The 20,887-nt window shown below is 36.4% G+C and overlaps 1 protein-coding gene across 2 annotated transcripts in view; it reads left to right on the forward strand.

Moving 5' to 3' along the window:
- Positions 1-20,887, forward strand: part of SPOCK3 (SPARC (osteonectin), cwcv and kazal like domains proteoglycan 3) — a 213,573-nt gene that overhangs the window by 146,813 nt on the left and 45,873 nt on the right. For both annotated transcript variants that reach the window (XM_056326565.1, XM_056326566.1), the window contains one exon: positions 12,545-12,659. In XM_056326565.1, the coding sequence (XP_056182540.1) occupies positions 12,545-12,659 (115 nt within the window). The remainder of the gene's footprint in view (positions 1-12,544; positions 12,660-20,887) is intronic.

Below are 20,887 nucleotides of genomic sequence, written 5' to 3' on the forward strand. Positions count from 1 at the left end.
GGTGCGTGGTGTATTTCTGTTCTCGTGTCTCTGAAAGCCTTATATCCCACCCCGGACATCTCATCCTGTTCTCCTTGGAATGTTCTTTTTCCTGTCCCAAGGGCAAGGGAGAGCCATGGCCATCTACATTGTCCTTGTACTCAAGGCGGCACTCCAGATATGTGAGGAAATGGAAGAAAATATACCAAAAAGACATTTCTCATTTTACTATAGGTGTATGAATGGGAGGATTATAGTTCGCCCCCCCCCCCGCCCCCCGAAAGCAGTTTCCCTCTCTCTCCCTATCACCAGTGTGCCATGGAAGTCAGTAAGTTTGGATCCTTAAAGGGGGCCATTTTCCTAAATATCCTGTAGGATAAAACATGTAGCTACACAATGGTACCTTAAAACAAACAAAGAACAACAACAAAAAAAAAAAACAAAAACCCACCCAAAAATTTAACTTAAATGCTGGCTGTCTTTTTTTCTTCTATATTTTTTTCTGAATTCCAGTGCACCATTTGTTTTTACAGCATATTTAAATCAGACATCCAGTGCACTAAACCTTGGAACCTTGAGGGTTTTTTTCCTTGAATATGTCTCCTTGTCTCCTCTTAATCACAGTGGAATGTAAATGTATGCTTATCAAGTAGCAGTGAACCCATGGATCATTTTGTTGCTTTAAAACAGAGCCTGTTCCCGTTTTCTGCATCTTTAATTTACTTAAAAATCAGTTCTATTTTTCTTTTTAAGAAGGGTTTTGGAACAACTTAGATGTAGCAGGCAGAAAAGATGTCCTTAACATTACTTAGCCATTTCAGTTTCTTCAGCAATTAACAGAACAGGAAGCATTTGAACAGCTACAGAACAGCAAATGAAATGAAAATTACTAGAAAAAAATGTAATTATTCAAATTATTTTTTTTTAGAACTTGCAATTAAATTTCTTAATCAAACAGGACAAAGTGTTCAGCTTCTAAACAGATATTTTTACACACTGTCGATGTAGGTCATGCTTGCACTTAGCAAGAAACTGAAATACTATGAAATTTCAAGTAGTAACATCAGACACCGTAATGGAAATTTAGACCAGCAGTGCTATAAGCTAATACTCTCCCAGAGAAAACAAAAATGTTCAGTTCTAGTAATTTAGCAGATGTCAGTGTGGTATAACATCTGTAACATTAAAGAATCATCTTCCAAGACTAAGCCTTTTTTTTTCTAATTATTTCCAGTTTTGAGAAGCTCACAATGAAATATTGTAACATGAACCAATTACCGTGTAGATACTTGACTGAAAACAAATTCAGACATATCAGGATTGTTTGAATATTCCTTCACATTTTCAGTATTTCTGACGTTCTGATGCCGGTATACTATGATTTTATATAATTAAGATTTTCTGCTTATAATACATCTGTAATTTAGAATTCTAAAATTATTATTGAAAGGGGGATGATGTTTGTGTGGTGTTCAGTTATATGCATATTGATCTTATTTAGTGGGCTTTAATAAGACATACTTGGCATTCAACATTGTGATACTAGACAAATACATGTTATCAGAGCTCAGGCATATTACGTTTATGGCTCTCAAATAAAATAGTTCTTCAATCAGACCACAGAAAGCTGTCTGGGATTCAGGTTTTCTCATGGGCTGCCTGGTAACTGCATTCACTTCCCTCCCAAAATGATTTCACTTTAAAATATCCAAAGCCACATATGGAAACACACATCCAGAAGTTTCTGGGTTTTGTGAATTTCACAACACTGGCTGTTGCTGTGAAGTTCCTCTTCACTTCAGGAGCCTTTGAAATGTTAATGTACACGTGCCATCCTCCCTCTTGGGGGGGGAAAACCCTAAGAAAACCCAAAGAAGAAGAAGAAACCTTGAAGAAACGAATTGTTGATGTTCAGAATGTTTTAGCCTCAACTAAATTCTTAAGGTTCTCCTGAGAATACGGAGTCCTTCAGGAAATATGCCTTTATTCTACCTTCATCAGTTTTCTTCAGGGGTGTGGTTGTGATCTATCCCAGCTGCGGTCATTTCTTGTCTGAAGTGTTTATTTACATGCCCGATGACTTCTGAGCTGTCTGACCTCTGCTAAATTTGCAAGAAGCAAGTAACAATAGACCTCTCTTCCACAAGTTAAGACAATGCTGCATGCTCTGCTTGCTTGGGTTTTTACATCAATCATGAGATCAAAGTGAAACTGAGTATTTCTGAACAAACAGATGTACTCTTCCATGAGATCTTGAGTAAACAAGAAAAAAAAGTCTGAAGGAATAACTTAAGTCCTGAAAGAACAGATCTAGACAGTGATGAGAATTGAGAGAGACAGACAGCGAACTGAAAAATATGACTGAGTATCAGAGGTGGGTCCTCTGAATCATAGCAAAGTTTCAGAGGAAAAAAAAAAAAAAAAGAACATCATAGGCCACCATGGGCTAAGTGGAAGATAAAAATTAGGGTTTGTGGCAACATTTGCCGCTCTAGCTCTTCATTCAGAAAATTACATGTGGAGCCTTGGCTTTTTGTCCAGTTTTTAATCCACGTATGTTTGCGACAGAACAGGGAAATCTTTTGTACATTTTAGAAATTAAGTACTAACAGCAAAAAGTAGGAAGATTTAGGCTTAAGAACTTAAGAACCTAAGAAAGTTTTGAGCATCTCTACACAAGATATATCTCTTTAAGTTCAAGAAGAGATACATGTAATCCAGGGAAAACCAGCCGTACTTTGGAATATTAACTCCCACTTGTGCAACAACACGTTTATTGCCTCACAGGGTGAAAACCGTTATGAATGTGGAATTTCATAAACATTTCCTTCACTGATAGCACATGGAGCCTTCTGTCTGGGTCTGTTTAATAAATAAAATTCAGTTCTTTGAGTTAAAATAAATTTTAGCATACATTCTTAGGTGGGTGAAAAAACAGAGTTAAGAGCTGTAGAGGCAATGTGGTGGTAAGAACACTGAGGGCTTAGGTGTGGTATGTCAAATTTCCAAGCCAAACAGATGAAGGTTTCACTTAAATGTAAGTAGCTATACAGAATTAATTTTTTTGTTTTCCCCTTTTTCCCCCGCAATTGACATAGTATAGTTTAAATATCTTAGAATCTTGGATGGGATAACCCAGCATGGACTAGCTATATATCCATGCACATAACTTTCATTACTTTCATTATTTTTCCTGTAATTGAGGACTAATGAGCACGCCCTTTAGATGCTATTTTAGCTCACATATCACTTTATAAATATTTCAACTTAGAGATAATTACATAAATTGAACTTGTTTACTTACTAATGCAATCAGCGAGCATGGCTTAGGAAGCCTTATCACATTAAAAATACAGTGATAATGCATGTTAATAAGCAATAAGCAGATTCTTTTAACAAAAAATTCCGTGCTTTTGCAAGCTATTTGTGTCATATTTTATAAGGCTTTGTAGTTTTGCCATTACTTTCATTTTCCATTGCCATTACTCAGAAATTTGCGTGTCAGATGAAAATCAGTGAAGAACTTTTTTGGCTGATTTTGAGCCAATATAGTGTTATGAAGATGATGTTTTAGCAGAATTCAATGGTTTTGCTCACGTTTTAAATTTTTCTTTGAATATTAATTTTTAAATTTGAAGTGGGAAATTGAAAAATGTTGTTGGTTTTGTCTGAGCAATATTCCTTTTTCTATCTCTCTAGAAATTTTCTCCAAACTACAAAATGGTGAATGCCAGGAATGAGATACACCAAGGATCTCATGTACATATGGTGTTGAGGGAACATTCGGTGCATCTGTAGCTTTGGTCTGCTAAATATGTTGAAATTGGAAACAAGGAGCCTGATGAAGTGCTGAAATTTAGACTATATGGACAAGAGCTCTGAATAAGAGCCAGAATTTATAGACTTGAAATATATGTGTGTGTATGTCAGAAGGATATTTTTTATTAAGCACGCTTACAAGAAGCTATTAGTATATTTTAAAACTGTGTTAGTGTTTATAATGTTTGAATAAGCCAAGATCAGAAGGAATAATATAGGTAAGAGTAATATGGTTATATATTTTCATCCCTTTTGTTAATCCGTTTTTTTAAAACACACTCGTAAATATTTTTTGGGTTTTTTTTAATATATATTTGAAATACTTTGTTTTTTATAGAATTTATTTTCTCTAAGGAATATTGAAACATTAATTCAGATATGAGGTAATATAGTAAGGGTTTTTTACACAAAAATTACTAGAAGCATTATTATTAATACTTCTTAATTCACTGGAAATAGTATTTTTCAAGTAGTTCAGGGTTTTGTCACTTCGCATTTATTAAGCTTTACGTGCTGATTTGATGGTATAAAATATTAGTTTACCTGTTTGCAAAATGTATAGAATAAGATGGTGATGTATATATTTACCAGAGTGGTTGGGTGCCTGAAAATTCAGATGGCTGATTTGAAAATCAGGTGGATCCTTGAAAGGATTTCCACCTGGAACATCACCTGAGCAGCATTCACTCTGCCCACCTTGCCCCCATAATTAGTGACAAGAATCACCAACCCAGTTAAAACATATCAGAATTTCTTACATATTTTACTTTAGAGGGCTCAAATCTGAGGCCATTATTTCACATAGCAATTTGCTCAAAAAACAGCAGAAGCAAATTTGGACCAGGGGACTGTATGTAAGCTTTGTGAAACAGGTATAAAGTGAGAAAATGGGGAACATGGTTAAGCAAAATAGCATGAAATGAAGCTGAAAGCACACGGTACTGAGTACTGGTAATCAGAGATTATCTTTTCAGTGTCATATACCAGGTTCTAAAAACGGAGAGAAAGCAGGGATGTGTATTGATGCATGAATGGGGAGCTCTACAGGAGAGATTTCTACCAATAAGACACATGATTATGCTGGAAGAAGCACTTCATTCTCTTCTTCAGCATTTATCTTTGTGGTACTCTAGCAAAGAGCTCTTTTCTTATCCTACAAAAGTCTTCTAACCGCCCATTGTTGATCATCTAGAAAATAGGGAAGAATTGTGAGCATTTTTGGTAGGAACATGTAAATTTGAGAGGATATTCCAAATTCTCTCAGCCATTCAGTTTATTTATTTATACTATAACAGCTAGGTTTCTCTGCTTGACCTGTGAACATTCAGTTGGTAGGTAGCAGTGCAGAAGGCTGTGGTGGACAACTTTTCTAATACGGTGGTAAGATTTTGGAATTCTCCAATGCTTACCGATATCCCCATTTTCACCTCCACTAGATCACTTATTCTCCTCTTCCATACCCTGGAAGGTTGGTTGGAGCCGGGTGAACAAGGGTGTGGAAGAGCTGAGGAGTCAGAAGTAGGGCCTCTTACTCTCTCCCCTCTCACTGGTTGGTGTCAGAACCATTGTCATGACCACAGTTGGTAACAATAAGAAAAAAAACCTATTAACTTTGTCCCTATATGGAAGTATGTGTTCAAATTAAGTATTTGTAGCATATGACCTAATAATTATTAGGTGACTCTGAAGTTAATTATCCATCAGCTCATTTTTTTCTTAGAATTAGATGGCATGCCCTATTTAATTTTAAATGCACAGGAAAGTCCTGGACATTTACAGAGCTCTCATTATTGAGACAAGGTACAATTAAAAGTGACAGTTACCTTTCAAAGATTAAACACTTTCTACAGTTGCATAAGTAGTAGTTATTGGTTGTCTAAAAAGTCATTTACTAAATGCTCAGCATTAAATATGATGGTGTTCTAGAAAGCATTTCTGTAAGTGTCATATACCTCACCAGATGAAAATTTCTAAAAGACTGTAATTCACATCGAATTTGCACTTCATTGATGCTGCAAAGTTATATGGTAGAGAAGTGTGTGTTGATGTATCTCTCCAAACTTCAGTCTTTCAATATTAAGGGCTTGAAGCTCGTGATGGATGGGGTACGCGTTGGGAGGCCAGGTGATCGCCCTGGCAGCTGACCTCCATCTTTATCTGTAGGGTGTACCAGCTCTGCTTCCAGCTGCATGGTCTGTATGGGGGGAAGGCAAGGAGGAGCTGGAGGGAGCATCTGAGATGGCATCTGAAGGCACTAGTGTGTGAGCTTCTGTTCCTCGCTTGCCAGAGAAATTGCTTAGCTTAGATGAGAGAATTACTTAGCTTTAGGTAGTTATTTTAAAAGCTGCTAGATAGTCCTGACAAGACAAAAATATGGTGGAGAAATGTTATCTTACCTCTGAGGTAGTAGCATTCTCAAAAAGGAACGGAAATTAGCCTGTGAGAAAAAGCTAATTGATAAAATACTGGGAAATGCCAAGTTAACATTGCACAAGCGCTGTTTGTCTGTCTTTTTGGGTAGACGTGCGATGCAGTCTTAACTCTGTTGTCGTTTCTTCCACAGGGCTCTCGATTCACTTAACACAAAAAACAGACATTCCTCTCTTGTATCTAATCAGTAATTTATTTTCTCTGCACTGTTCAGTACAGTCTTATGTCTTTTATTATACAGTAGCCACACAGTTAAACTAAATTCCTCATCTGCTTTAATATGTCTTTATTCCCTGTATATTCTGAGAAGTCTGCAAATAGTAACTAATTTACAGTCTCACACACAGTCCCTCTGTGTGATATGAGTGTCTTGTTTTACAAATCGAAGATGGTTCTGCAGATAAATGGAAGCAAAACCAGTTATTTCTGAGATTTTGGTATCCAATTGAAAGACTTCTGTTTTCGTATTTCACATGACAAAGCATTTATATGTTCAACTCAATTTTATTTTAGTTTATTGAAAAATACTTAACATGTTCCCAAATCAAATCTCAGGTGTCAGGAGCTCAGGAGAGCACAAATACACTCAGTATCAAACAGAATTTTGCTGGAGTTATCTAAGATCCATCGACCAGCATAAGTGTTATTTTCCTTTTCTTTTGTGCATTTTCTCTAGTTCATTCATTACACGTCTTTCAATCTCCCCAGCAAATAAACAAGATTCATGCAAGTAATAGTCTCTTGACGCTGGTTCGTGCCCAGAGCAGGGCTGCCCTGTACTTCCCCACTGAGTAGGCCTGATGCCATCCTGCCCACTCATTTCCTCAAAGCAAGATAAACCACACAGGTGTCATTCCTGACAGGTTTAGCTAATCCTGATTCTAAAGACAGTGATTAAGATTCAATAAACTTCTCCAGCAATTTATTTTAATACTTCACCACCCTTATTATTAGCAAGTCGTCTTAGTATCTAATCTGAAACTTTTCTGTAGCCATTTAAGCCAATTATTTCTTGTAACATTTGTCATGGGATTCTTTTCAGGGATCTTTCAGATGCCTTTTACCTGTTTGACAGCTTTTACGTGAATCCTCATTTCTCAACATTGAACTTCCCCACTGCTTGAGTCTCTTCCTTGGTTTCTTAGTGACTGTTTGCTAGGCTTTTGATAATTTCTGTTACTTTTTTTTGTTTGTTTACATTTTCCAATTAATTCCTGTCTTGTTTGAAACCTTGTCACAAAGCTGAGCAGGGTGCTCTATTGTAAGCAATGCCAGAGCTGTGCGGGATTATTTTACATATTTTGTAGGTTGCAATCCTCTTTATATATCCTGTTACAGTAATGGTGTTAAATACCATTCAATTGTTCATAATGATCAGTAATTTTTATTTTTCCTTTGGAACGGATGTCTAGCCAGTTGTTTCATAGGTTTTATTTTAAACATGATTATTATGTCTACCTGAGTACAATATAGCAGTTTTCTATATTGAATAGCATTATATTTATAGCCTATTTCAATAATATGAGTATAGTTATTATCTTACTATCTTTAACAGTTATTCCAGAGTCTTGCATATTTAATAGGATATCTTTTATTTTATCTTCCAAGCCATTTATGATAAGGCGGAATAATTCCAGGGTTGTGACTCAGCCTTGCAAAAGTCCACTCAGTGCAGCCTTCCCTTTTAAGTGAGCCATTGATCCCTGCTCTCTGAGGGCCACTTCCCACTAGTTTTGTACTCATTTTACAACATAAGCACACAAATAGCATACTTCCCAGTATGGCTTACCATGTTGCAATACAAAAAAGTGTGACAAGCCTTAGTAAAATCAAGGTACTTGGAATCTGCTATATCTCTGTTTTCTAGACATTCCTCCATCGAATGAAACTATTTGCCTGATAAAACCCTATAGCATGGTCCATCTCCTTTCTTCTAGTTGCCCAGAAACCAAGCTTCAAATCTGCTTGTTTTTCTAGGATTTCTGAGATAATATTTCCCCTCATTATTTATTTTCTTCATCTTTCATTCATTTAGAGTCTAATAGTACATTTTCTTTCCTTCACAGTTTCTCAATGGCTACAAGATTGCTCAGCCAGTTCAAGTGTTCAGATGCAACTATCAAATTCAACTAATTTGAAAACTTCTAGACTGTATAATTATTATCCAAATACTCTTTTTCGCGTCACATAGAGATTTTACCTGTGTATACGTGACATTTGTGCTGACGTGTTAGTGCTTTCCCTGGAGGTTTCCTATGTATTTGAAGTTTACCACGTTTTCCAAAGTCACAGGTTTTATCGGTGGCCTCCCCGTATATTAATGAATTGCATACTGTCATTCACACTTGAAAAATTAGGTCAGTTGGGCACAGGAGGATGGTTTGGGGGGTTTCTAAAGACAAATGTGTATATATAGAAACGTATGATATTTACCTTGAACTTGGTTTACAAGTACAAGGGAATTTGGGCTTCTTTGGAACTTACTGTAGTAAGTGTATCCTGTCCTTGTATTTATGCCAGTCAAATGCACATACAAATAATAGGGTTTTTTCCCTTGTATTTTCATTTTTTCATTATTTTGCCATGGAAAAGTAGATTGTTTGGGGGTTTTTTTTGCATTTTGGGGCAAAACTAGACTCTTTTTATGTACAGTATACAGAAGTCTGTTTTGCAGTCTTTGGCAGGTAGCTGCTTTGGAACGGAAAGTGGCAGAACTTAATGAAATATATTACTGTCATTTAATCTTCCTAACTCTGTGACAGTAGTTCTAAGAGCAGAGCTCAGGTATATCAAAACAACGTACACTGTAGTAGTTGTTCCAGAAATATAACTGTTCTCATCTTTACTGTAGTAACAGTAAAGCTGCCTGAGTCATGTCTAAATATGACATATATTCTTTGATGTTCTTCCCACAGATTTTAATTGCTTGTCTGTAGTTCACTAAACAACTGCTTTGAGCAAATGTTGAAGAATGTTGAGTCCATTTAAGACTGAACAGGTTTTTAAACAAGCAGAATATGAGTAAACAAATTGTGTTTTTCTGTGGGGCACTTGACAGTACAGAAATTAGGAATTTTTCATTATGAAATATGTTGCCAAGAGACCTTGACATGGTACATATTTTTTGTATTGAAAGGGGGTTGTGTTTTGTTTTGGTTTTGTTTTGTTTTGTTTTTTTTTTTTTAGCACTATGCAGCATATTGCTCTGAAGTCAGAAATACCTGTTCTTCTGTCTTGAAGCAAAATGTGTGAAAATTCAAACAGTGGAAGCATATTTAGAATCAAACATACAAATGAGACAAAGTGAAACTCCAGTGTAGAAAACTGATATGCTAAGAGGAAAGGGGAATCTAGATCAGAAGTAAAATGCTAGATATATTCAGAAGTAAAATGATATTTTTTCATGCATATGAGGGATTGTGATGAAAGCAGAACAAGCAGCATGACATATTTTCTCCATATAGAAAAGTCACTAATAAAGCCAAATACACGGGAATCATTTTAGTACTATAACATTATAGTTCATGTATTTTTCTGCTGTTTAAACTATTCAGATATTTTCCCCACAAAAAAAAAAAAATAAAATTCATCACTCTTTCCAGCACTACCTTTCCTTTGTACCACTGCTTCTCATTTGTGTCCGCATATTCTTTATGCCACGTTTCTTTTTCTATAGTTTTTATCCCAGGTATGTTGCTTGCTTTTTTTTATGAGTTTGAAAGTGACGCTGAGGGGAGCCTGACCCGCCGTTATTTAGCTGAGCTGCCTTGGCAGTATCCCAGTGCACTGTTTGTTTAGGGAACAAGGACAAGAGGTTTTAACCAATTATGTTCCTGCTGTCATTAGCTCACAGAATATTGTCGGAACAGCCTATTGATTCATTTCTGACTTACACAAGCACCATGATTTTGTTTTGTTTCTGGAGACAAGATACCTGTCTCTGCTGCCTGCCTGTCCATAAAATTAGTTCAGTGAGTGTAAGGGTTGGCATGCCTGTGAATGGGAGTACTGCTTGGGAAGTGTTAGTGACCTTGCACTCACTGACACAGGTGGCAGTGACTGTGGCAGGGGTTGGGCATTAAGTTTTTCTTCACATTTAAAAGAACAGTATTGTTTGCAAATAGGACCAGATAGACAACTTTAAATAAAAATGAATCAAAAGGATTAAACTCAACATACTATGTTAGCTGGAGCAGCTTTGAAGTATTTACTCATTCCTTCAGCAACCTTCAAGTGGAACAATATAGAAGCATTGGAGTTTGTAAAAAATAATATCTCAAGAACAGAATTAAAGAAATATTCAAAAAAAGTATTTATTTTGCACTCATCGTATTGTGATTCTCCATAAAACAAACCTGAAATGGGATTATATGTCCAATTTTAAGTGGTTGTCTGATTACGTTCAGTCACCAGCATGAGTAATGAAAGCCTAAAGCACAGATACGTGTAGCTTTGATTCCTTAAGCTACTAAGAATGAACAATAACAATTCTCAGATCTTCAGTAAAGGAAGGTATCTCTTTTCAATAGAAACATGTATTATATTTGGGCTATGATCCGTTCTACTAGCTCTGAAGATTGTTTCAAGTATTAAAATATGAATTAGTTCACACACTGTCTGAAAGGAGGTCTGGCAGGCATCGTGGCTAATGCAAGCACCCTTGCTATGCAGCCAGGATAATTGTGCAAGGATACAAAAGCTATTCAGTTGTTTCATAGTCAACGTGCACAGAGCAGTTTGCTTTGCTGTGCTTTTATGGTCCTTTGTGAGACACTAATGCTATTTGTATAGCTTTCAGCTGGAGCAGATCTGTTGTTCTTTTTCATTAGAATTAAAAGATTCTTTTAGCCCCAGTGTCCTTTAACCATGCCTTTTTGGCCAAAGGTAGCACATTCAAAACTGAACTATGATGATGATTTTACTTAAATACGCAAAATTTGATGTATTATTTCCTCTCTTCTGTCTTTTTGGTATTGGCAGTGGTGCAAAAAGATATTATTTCAATACAATGATGCAGTTCATCTTGTGCTAGGTAGGGAAATGCATGGGAGTGTGACAGGGTTAGAAGCCTGCATAAAACATAGATAAAGTTCTGTAAATTCACAGTACTTACATCTGCATACTAGTGAAAACTTTGAGTGCAGTTTTTCGGGAGGCTCCTTTATTCTTACACAGCTACAGGGCTCCCACCCCTTATCCATTTTTGGGTGTGTGAGAGACGTCAACTTCAGGGTTTGTCAGAAATCCTGGTAATTGTATAATGGAATTGCATTAAACTGAAGTTAGATACCCAAACAGAAGACAATCAAGGAATATAAGGCACAATTTCTGGTGAGACTGTACTTCTGAAGTGTTGTGATACATAGAAAACCCTTCATATTTTTGTTACTTGAACTGGTTTTCTGACTCCTGCACTTTTAAGTTATATTTCTCTTACCTGACCAATGAGATATCGTCCATCCTTTGCTCAAGGATGAAGTGTTCTGCGTAACAGTCTTACTCCTTTCCTTTCCTTTTCTGAAAAAGCTCTTAACTGCTTTTTTTTTTTCCTTTGTTTTGGTTTGTTTTTTTCTGATACTACGTTGGCAAAATATCCTGCAGAAAGATCTGTAGGTCAAGAACTTTTCTGTTGGAATACAAGTTCAGCTTTTCAGTAAGAATGACAATGTTTACAATAATGGTATTTACTATGTATATGGTCTTTAACTATGTTACTTTTATATGCTTGAAACACCATTTCTTGGTTAGATTTAGTTAATTTTTGTATGGTTTCTGGATTGGAGATCTAAGTCTACAGATCAGAACCACACAAATGTTTCTATATTGGGAAAGACTCATTGTGCAGAATTGCATCAGGCACAGCTTTCAGTTTCATTTTTTATTGCTTTTTACTAGAATACTGTCACCTTAAAGGTAGAAAATTAACAGTGAATTATTACAGAATTTATTAAATCACTTCCTATCAATAATTAATATTGTTACATTGTTTATTTGTTCATATAATACAAACAAAATCAATGAAGTCTACTGCCATTTAGTATGCATATACAAATCAGTCTAACACCATGAGTGCATTTATGCTTGAATTGAGCCTGAAACTGTAGCCAGGTTAGGGAACAAGAACAAAAACTTTCTACCTCCCATCTAATCTAATTCTTAGTACAAAGGTAGCATATACTGCAGAAGTTTTTTCCTAGCACCTATGTCTGCAGAGATTTAAGCACTTCATGAAAGATTGCTTCAAAATACTTAAAGAGCTATAATTTTTATTATAAAAGATGTTTATATTAATGACAGTCATTCTCTCTCCTTACAGTGCAAATTAGACTATCAAGCCTGTGTCTCAGGAAAACAAATCTCAGTGAAATGCGAAGGACGTTGCCCTTGCCCTTCTGACAAATCCACAAATGCAGGCAAAAATGATAGGAGAGGTGAGTGATAGCAATTTGTGTGATATTTTTAACAGCTTGTTTCTAGAAGGAAATAATATTTTGTTCACTGAAGAGTACAGTGATCACAGACAATGATTATTATTGAATAAAACCAGCTTTATTTTATTCAAGTTTTTTTTTCTTTGCTGTAGTTTTTGAAATTGTGCCTACAGTAAAATACCGCTGTATTTTTCAAATGAAGCTATTGTACTATGAGTTGTTGTTCTTTTTTCACTCTTTAATATTCCTCAAAATGCTTATGGCTGTACTTAAGACAAAGAAAAATTCATTCCTTGTTCATCACTGTTTTCAACTGACTATTCAAGAAAATGAAGTTTAATAGAAAAAAGGAAAAATTAAAAGTCCTTATTACTGTCATGGGAGCAAGCAGTTGCACTTAAACTGTGGAACTATTACTAAAGGCTGTCATTTAAAAGTGGGTTCTTTGTTTGAAAAGTGTTTGATAGGAATAAATCTGCCTCCTTTTGGACCATGCATGACATTAGGCTGCTGGAAAATGCAGTTGCTTTGCACTGCTTCTTAACCATCGGTGAAACTGGAGAAAAAAAAATGTGGCTAAGTGTATTTGTATTTCAGTGATTCCCAGCTGACTTTGAAAGGCGGTTGTTATACAAAAGAGGATATAATTCCTGAATGGAGAGCCTTGGTAGTGTAAAGTTTTAGGCCACCATGGACCTGAAATCCAAGAACAGCTTGACTGGAGGTCTGCATTTTTGTATTTCTTCAGACTGATCTCTGTTAGATTTAATTTTTCTTCTTTCTGTCTAGTCACAATTTTTATGAGTAAGCTAAAATCTTTGTGCACAAATATCCTGTATCCTCATTGGAAATACACCAAGATTAGTTTTTGAAGATCATAGGGTTTTTTGTGTAGCACCCTTGCAAGAATAAACCAGCGTTACATTCCTGGATTTTGTTAATACTGGTATTTCGTTATGGTTTAATATGCTATTCCAAATTTATTTTGCAAGAGAATCTTATCGTTTGTGTGATAAGCTGTAGTACTGCCAAAACTTTGGGGTTTTTTCTTAGTTTAGAAAATGAATTAATGTTCTTTTAACAGTGAATATAGATGACCGCTGCAAACACCGAGCTTTGGGCAGGATTACAATTCAATTTAAAAACTGCTCTGAAGCACTCCTGAAGGCCGTTTTTTTGGTCTTTGGCATTGTCATTGATTTTGGAATTACATATTAATCGAATATGTGTAATTAAATGCTCCCTATGCTATAAAACCTCTGCAAAGCAATACAGCCTTGAGGTTTTATAAAGCATTCATTTACAATTTCATGTGGTAACTGTAAATAAATAGATAAACCTGTCATCTGCTCACATTGCCAGCCTGAATGGGAACCACTGGCAGAGGCAGCCTTACGTGGGTAAGACGTGCAGTGCAGTCTGACGCAGTTCTCACTAGCAGCACGGTCTGCAACCCCAGCATAGATATGGGGATATTTCTTTAGCAGTGGGCATGAAGTGAAATCAAGATTATGAGCCAAGAAGCAACTCTCTGTGCGTAGTAGACCTACCATTCTCCAGTGATAATTTTTTTTAATATGGTAACATTGCCCTCAGTTTTTACCAAAATAAAATTAGCATTTTCTTTGCTGGAAGCTGTTTCACCTGGTGTGGTGATTTTTGTCTTTCTGTGTGTTCTTTCAAGCACATTCTATTTTTGGAACTGCTGTACTTAAACACTGAAAACAATCTATAGACAAATTTTATTGGCTTCAACAAAATGGAATTGTTTTTAATTAGGAATTAACTCCTAGGATTAAATTCTTCTTGAAGATTTATACTGCCAAGAGATCAAGATTACTTGCGCTTAGTTATGTAAAAGAGAAAGAAAAAAGATCCTATACGAGTATGGGAATTAACACTAATCCTGTCCTGACAGATTGTCAGGGCAAGCAAAATACAGGGCTTTTCCAACTGGTACATTTTACTGCAACATTGAAATCTGAATATAATTTCTTTACAAGGCCAAAGACCAGGAGACATGAGAAATGTGAAAGTGAGCTGAGTATCACTGCTGAAATTTCAGCCATTCTTGTAGCAGAATATGAAATTTGTTACAATTTTGTTGTAAAAATGCAATCAATTATTTTCTTTAAATGTAACTCCATTAAATGTTGTAAGCTGTATACGCACACGTCAGTTGCTTAGAAATTGACAAAACTAAAGAGGCAAAGTAAGATTAGTGCTCCAGTTTCAGAGATAACTTAAATGAAGGTTTCCTAAAATGCATCCCCTATCTAAGACAATTTTTCATTTTTTCAGATTGACAAACTCTTGTGAATTTTTGGTATATCTAGGGAGCAAAGTATGCCTGGAACTTTCCCAATATAGTCTTTGTGTGGAACTCCATACTCCTTTGGGAAGCAAAATTAAAGAAGTATTTAGAGAAACATAATTGCCTCTTAAAACGGATGTGAACCTAATCATAAAATCATAGGAAACTCTTAGTTGAAAATAAACTCTGAAGTTAATCTAATCCATCTCTGTGTTTTTTGAAAGCTGGCTCATTTTAGTGATACATTTAATAACATTGAACCTGACCTATGCGTATAGTCTGTTAGCTCGAATCCAAAAATGAAAGGGCTAAGAAGTTGATCTAGAACTAAGATTTATAAACTGCTAACAAAACAAGCAAAAAAAGGCATAATAAAATAAAGGTCTTTCATATCTTGGTTTCAGTTTAGTGAAAGCAGTGGGTGTCATATAAACTATGAACTTACATCAGGTGTTCCAATAATTTTTAAGAAGAAAACAAAAGAAAACTTAGTGTACTGCCATAAAAGAGAGGAAAGATCTGAAAAACACTGCAGGCAGTGTCAGAGGGAAGGATCACACAAAGTTAGAAGTAAATGAAGATGGGCAGTATGGAAGAGAAGAGTGGCTTAGGGAGTTGTTTAGAAGCGGAATGAGAAAGAAGGGTAAACCTGAGTGAATGGGGGGCACCACCACTAGTGACAGGTGCTAATAAAGAGACAAGTGAGGAAGCACTTCTAGGACCCTATCTTATTTTCCAGGCATACCCATTGCCTTGTATCCTATTTTCGCCCTAATCTGCTTTTCAAGTATGTGCCAGGATTTGGGATATCCAGGTCATACTGGCTTGCACAGTTGTGAATGTAGGGATTTCACTGAGCTGGAGTTTGCAGGTCTTTATTTTCGTAAGCTTTTCTGAGTCTTTTTTCCAGTGGTTATGTGGAACCAGTAATGAGGAAGGCTTCTGTGCACTGCACATTTTACAAGCTTGGGGAGACTTCTGTTCTTGGCACTGTCTGGGCATCATTTTTTGCTCCAAAGAGTAGTTATGACGAAGAGGGTCCCCCATGGAGAGTCGGCCAAGTCACGACAATCGCACCAATATGGCTACATGCCGTGCTCACTTTATTAAACAAACAGGTTATATTTATAACTTAAACCGACCGCTCACTCGACTTTACACACAGGTGATTGGATAAAAGTTTCTGGGCCACGTGGGGGTCCGTGTCGCTGATTGGTGGGCATGCTGCAGGTGCTTTATCAGAGTGTGCCGATGAGAGTGTGCTGATTTCGCGGTTCCCAGGACTTGCTCTCACCTGGCTTCTTGTTTGTGCGTAGCCTGTTTTCCTTCTCCCACTGCTTGTTCCCAGGACTAATTAAAACTGCTCTGCAGCTTCAACTAACAGGCCTGGGTGTCCAACCCAGACAATGGTAATGTATGTCCTCGGTCCTTTAAAAATCCCTCTACTCTATGATCCTTTTGCAGTGAGACATACTGAGCCCTGTCCCTTGCCTGTCTTAGAGGATAATGTTTTTGATAGTCCTGCTCTTTAGTCTGATGGATAACAAATATGCATGATGTGAAGTGTAGGCTTACCAACTGCATCACTGGGATAAGAAGATGAGACCAGTCGATGGGTTAGATGCAGAAGCTGCACTCATTTTTAGGGATGTACAAAGCCCTGTTCACCTTTAACACTTCCCTCTGCACACCTTGTCTGCTTTCCCTTCTGGCAATTCAGATCACCCATCCTCCCACCCATCCCCAAGTGCCCAGAAAACAAGCACTAGATCAATCCTTTTTTCATTCCCTTTTGGTCTGAAGCATCCTTATCTTCCATATTTAGCTATCTAAAAAGAATCAGTCGGAACTTGTAGGCCTACCGTCTGTAATGAAGTTTAGTCTGTTCCGTTACGATCACAGGCAAGACAGAGTAAAGGAGAACCTGTAGTGCATCTGGATAGTGGGATTTGTTTAAGCACTGGTGAGATTAGAGCTTTTACTCAACCTGACTTCATCTCTCACACTCCATTCACCCTCCCACCCAGCTGCCTTCCAGGCAGGAGGGCACAGCTGACCTGGGACAGTGAGGCAGAGAATTACCTTGGCCTCTGCTGTGCCGCTGCATGCAGAAACCTTCGGGTGTTGCTGGCCATGCTCCCTGGGACTCCCCCAGTGTTCGTCCTCAATGTGTCTCGCTCATCTCCAGGATCTCTCCTTGTTTCCAGCGTCTTTCCACCAGCCAGGATCTTAACTGTCGTCTTTCAGGGACGCCTTCTCTCCAGAAAGCAATTTTTCCAGGACCTGCTTTTTCAGTTGCTATCACCCCACCACCCCTGCCCCAGTTTTTCCAGACTAAATCACCTATGTGCAGAGGCACGATGTGTAACCAGCCTCTTAATTAGTTCTGTCCCATGTCTCATAATTTAATGGAGGATTTGGGAAATGCCACTTCTGTTTTATCAAAATTTACAGCAGCCCATACCAATCACAGCTAGCAAGTAGCAGTCTTGTGCTTGAAGTGTTCAAAAGTTCAGTTTTAGACCTTCACAGACATACAGACTTACTTGCTATGTTTTAGTGTTCACGTTTTAAACTATTTTTTCACCTACTGCACTAGCACATTTATTTGAAGTTTGTTACATTAATTTAGTAATGTACAATTCACCAACGTACTCTTTCAGTAATTTAAAGTGTATTACAAAGCTTTTGGCAGTTAGCGATTGTGACTTTATTTAAATCATGTTTCCTTTCAGCCAGCTTGAGATTAAAACATTAACAGCAGAATTTCTTTGGGAGAAATTAGGTGACGATAATAGAGAAGTAGAGGTGATGAAGATAAGGCTTTTCTAGCAGAATGTTTTCTTGTCTCATTAACAGATTTTCATTTTTCTTCATGTAGTTTTTCCTTTAAAAAGTGTGGGTTTTAGAAGAAAATAGTTTTATTGAGTGCTCTTCTGTCATTTGTCACTTTTTTTCGAATTTTAACTTACTCTTTTTTTTCAGTTGTGTCTTTTCTCAGTATGTATTTAAGTAACAGGAAATTTTATTTCAGTTTTTCCAGTTTTCTAGTCCAGTACTGATTCATGTTTGATTTGTACTGAATCGATTTGAAACTGATGAATAGAAGCTCAAATGGACAAATGTGTGTAACATAAGTACATATTGCTGACATTCCTTAAGAAAATAAAAAATTAAGTTTTAAAATCTGAAAGAGTGAGGTTGTGGCAGAGTTCTTTCAAGTTCTTAACTGATTTCAAGGCTTTGGTACAGGAATTTTACTATCCTGTTAGAAAAAAGAAATATTTCATTTTGTAATCTTAATAGTTAATAATGGGTGGAAAACATCAATAAGAAGTTGGACAAAATGTAGTCACAACTGAACTTTCTACTTCACAGTAATGTTTTATTTTGCAGGTTGTTATCTTCAAAGTACTTTTCTCAGGTGCATTAGCTTCTTTTGATGTTAATATCAGTAATGACGTTGCAATTGCCTGACAAACTCAGTGATACCTTGACATGATCCCAAAAATATCATCTGCTTTTTAGTGTATTTAGTGTTGCTTTTTCTATTTTGAATTTTTAACAAAATGTTAAATGTATCTTTCTATAGCAGACTACTCATATTCTCAAGTAAGTATTTACAGTCCATTTATTGAACATGACAGATTGACTTGAAACCTGTTACATTTTATCTTTTTAAAATATATATTGAAATGGTCCTCATTCAGGAGATGCAAATGTGATGTGACGCAAAAGTTGTGATGAAAACCTTTAATGAATAAGGATATGCTTATCAATATGGTTTTAACAAAAACCTGTAGCTGTATAATGGAAAGTTCACTTTTTCTTCTTGCTCTTTCAGTATGAATGAAAACAGCAGGCAAAAATAAAAGCTATTGTAAAAGTTACAATAACCTGTCTACTTTGGGGATAGTTTAACTTTGTTCGGTGACTTTGGCTATTCTAATTGTAATGAAATGATTCTGAAAACGTGTCTGACCCACTGTATAGTCTTGCACCCTATTAACCTGTCAGTACTACTAACTGTAGTCTTCTGTTAAATTCTGCAAAAGATTAATAATTAACTTAAAATAAAAGGTTTTGTTAATTCAGAAAGAGGAATGAATGCCAATAGCAAAATCTTCAGTCTTTAATAACCAAAAAATATTAGTTCAAGACATTACCAAAAAAAAAGATGGACAAGTGAAAGTCATTTTGTGCTGTTGTTTAGTTCTCATGGTGTAGCTCAAGACTCATGTTGTCTGTTTTTTCTACTAAAAGGATTACAGAGGTCTGTGGAATATACATCTTAGAAATAAGGACATAAAATTTTAACTGTTTATTTCTTATGTATCATTTAATATAGTGTATATGAACTTATATATATATATATATATTTATGGTATAATACCTTACATTTTCTAGCTGACTGAAAGAGCAGTTCTGGCTTACATTGGATACTGGTTGAGGAGTCAGGGTAGGACTGTCATAAGCCAGGATCTGGATTAATCTATAATCTCCTTCTGTATGAAGTTTACTTTGTTTCCAGTCTAAATATTTCGTTGGATTTCTTTTTTACTAGCATCGTACTTCTATTACTAGTCGAGATACAGAAAACTAGTGATTCTAGATTGGTAAGTATTTCTTAGGAAAGTCGGACTTTTCACACCCCACCTTCCAGAAAATAAAATCGGAACTGACAGATAACAGCCTTCTCTGTGCATTTAACATCTCTCAAAAGCCACAGAATGATGTAGAGGAAGGAATATATCAGTCTCTGAAATAAAATTGTTTCACATCCATTCAGAAACTGAGATATAAAGACATCATTCATTATGCCTGAAATGATACCACATTTATTGCATCATTGCAAACATTTCCTTCTGTTTCTCCTTTACTTGTTGTGTAGGTTATATAGAGAAATTTATTGACTAAATAGTGGAAAAAAATGAAAAAGTATAAATGAAAAAAGTATAAGATATTAATACCAATTAAAACCTTCAAGACACAAAATGGTGTTGCTGGACTGTTTTAGTTGGGCTTTTTGTTGCCTGGACCAAATACCCGGGGTATGACTCTCTTCATTATCACAGCACCCTAATAGGAGACAAAATGCAGATAACATCCCACTGGGTATGTCGGTCAAAGGAATATGCTTAATGAAGACATATGTGGCATTTCTGCATTTACAGGAAGATCCTCATTAAACATGATTTGAATGCTAGGACAGCGGGCGATTGTATGGCTGACAACTCTTAACTTGGTCAAATACCTTCCAGAGATATTTAAGAAAAGCATCCGTTGTCAGTTGGCTTAATTTGCTGTACTCTAGAGTTCATACATTGGGGAAATTTAACTGTTCTTAAATCCAAAAAGCTTGACAAAGTGCCTGTGTTTTATATCTCTGTCAAGCTGTGCTAACACTGTGATCAATGTGTGCTGTGATGTGCCCAGAAGCCTGGTCTCCCAGTCTATTTCAAAGATTTGGGTGATGTGTGCTACAGCATCCTCCCAGATGATGTCTTTGGATATGTTCTTCATGGAAACAAGGTTGGAATATTGCTCTGATACAAAGATAGGATGCAGCTGGGACATGCAGTCACACCCCAAAGCTCAGAATCAGTGGAAGGTTCTGCAGCTGAGATGGAAAATGCTGTGACAGTGTGGGTGAAACATTAAATACTCATTTTCATTAGCACTGAAATAGAAGAATTTGCTTTCAACAATTTTTGAGTTAATTTCTAATAAATCCTGTAGTAAGAGCTCACTTGACATTTTCACTAAAATAACAGAGATAAACTTACATTCATGAAAAAAAACCACAGGGCTTTTCATCTGATCATCTGAGGAGGGCTATATAGGTAACATAGGAAGCTGCTGTAAAGGGCATACTCTTTTGAGTCTAAGCTTTTGCCAGAAGGAAGTGAAAAGG

This window comes from Falco biarmicus, chromosome 1 (assembly GCF_023638135.1).
Source record: "Falco biarmicus isolate bFalBia1 chromosome 1, bFalBia1.pri, whole genome shotgun sequence".
NCBI lineage: Eukaryota > Metazoa > Chordata > Aves > Falconiformes > Falconidae > Falco > Falco biarmicus.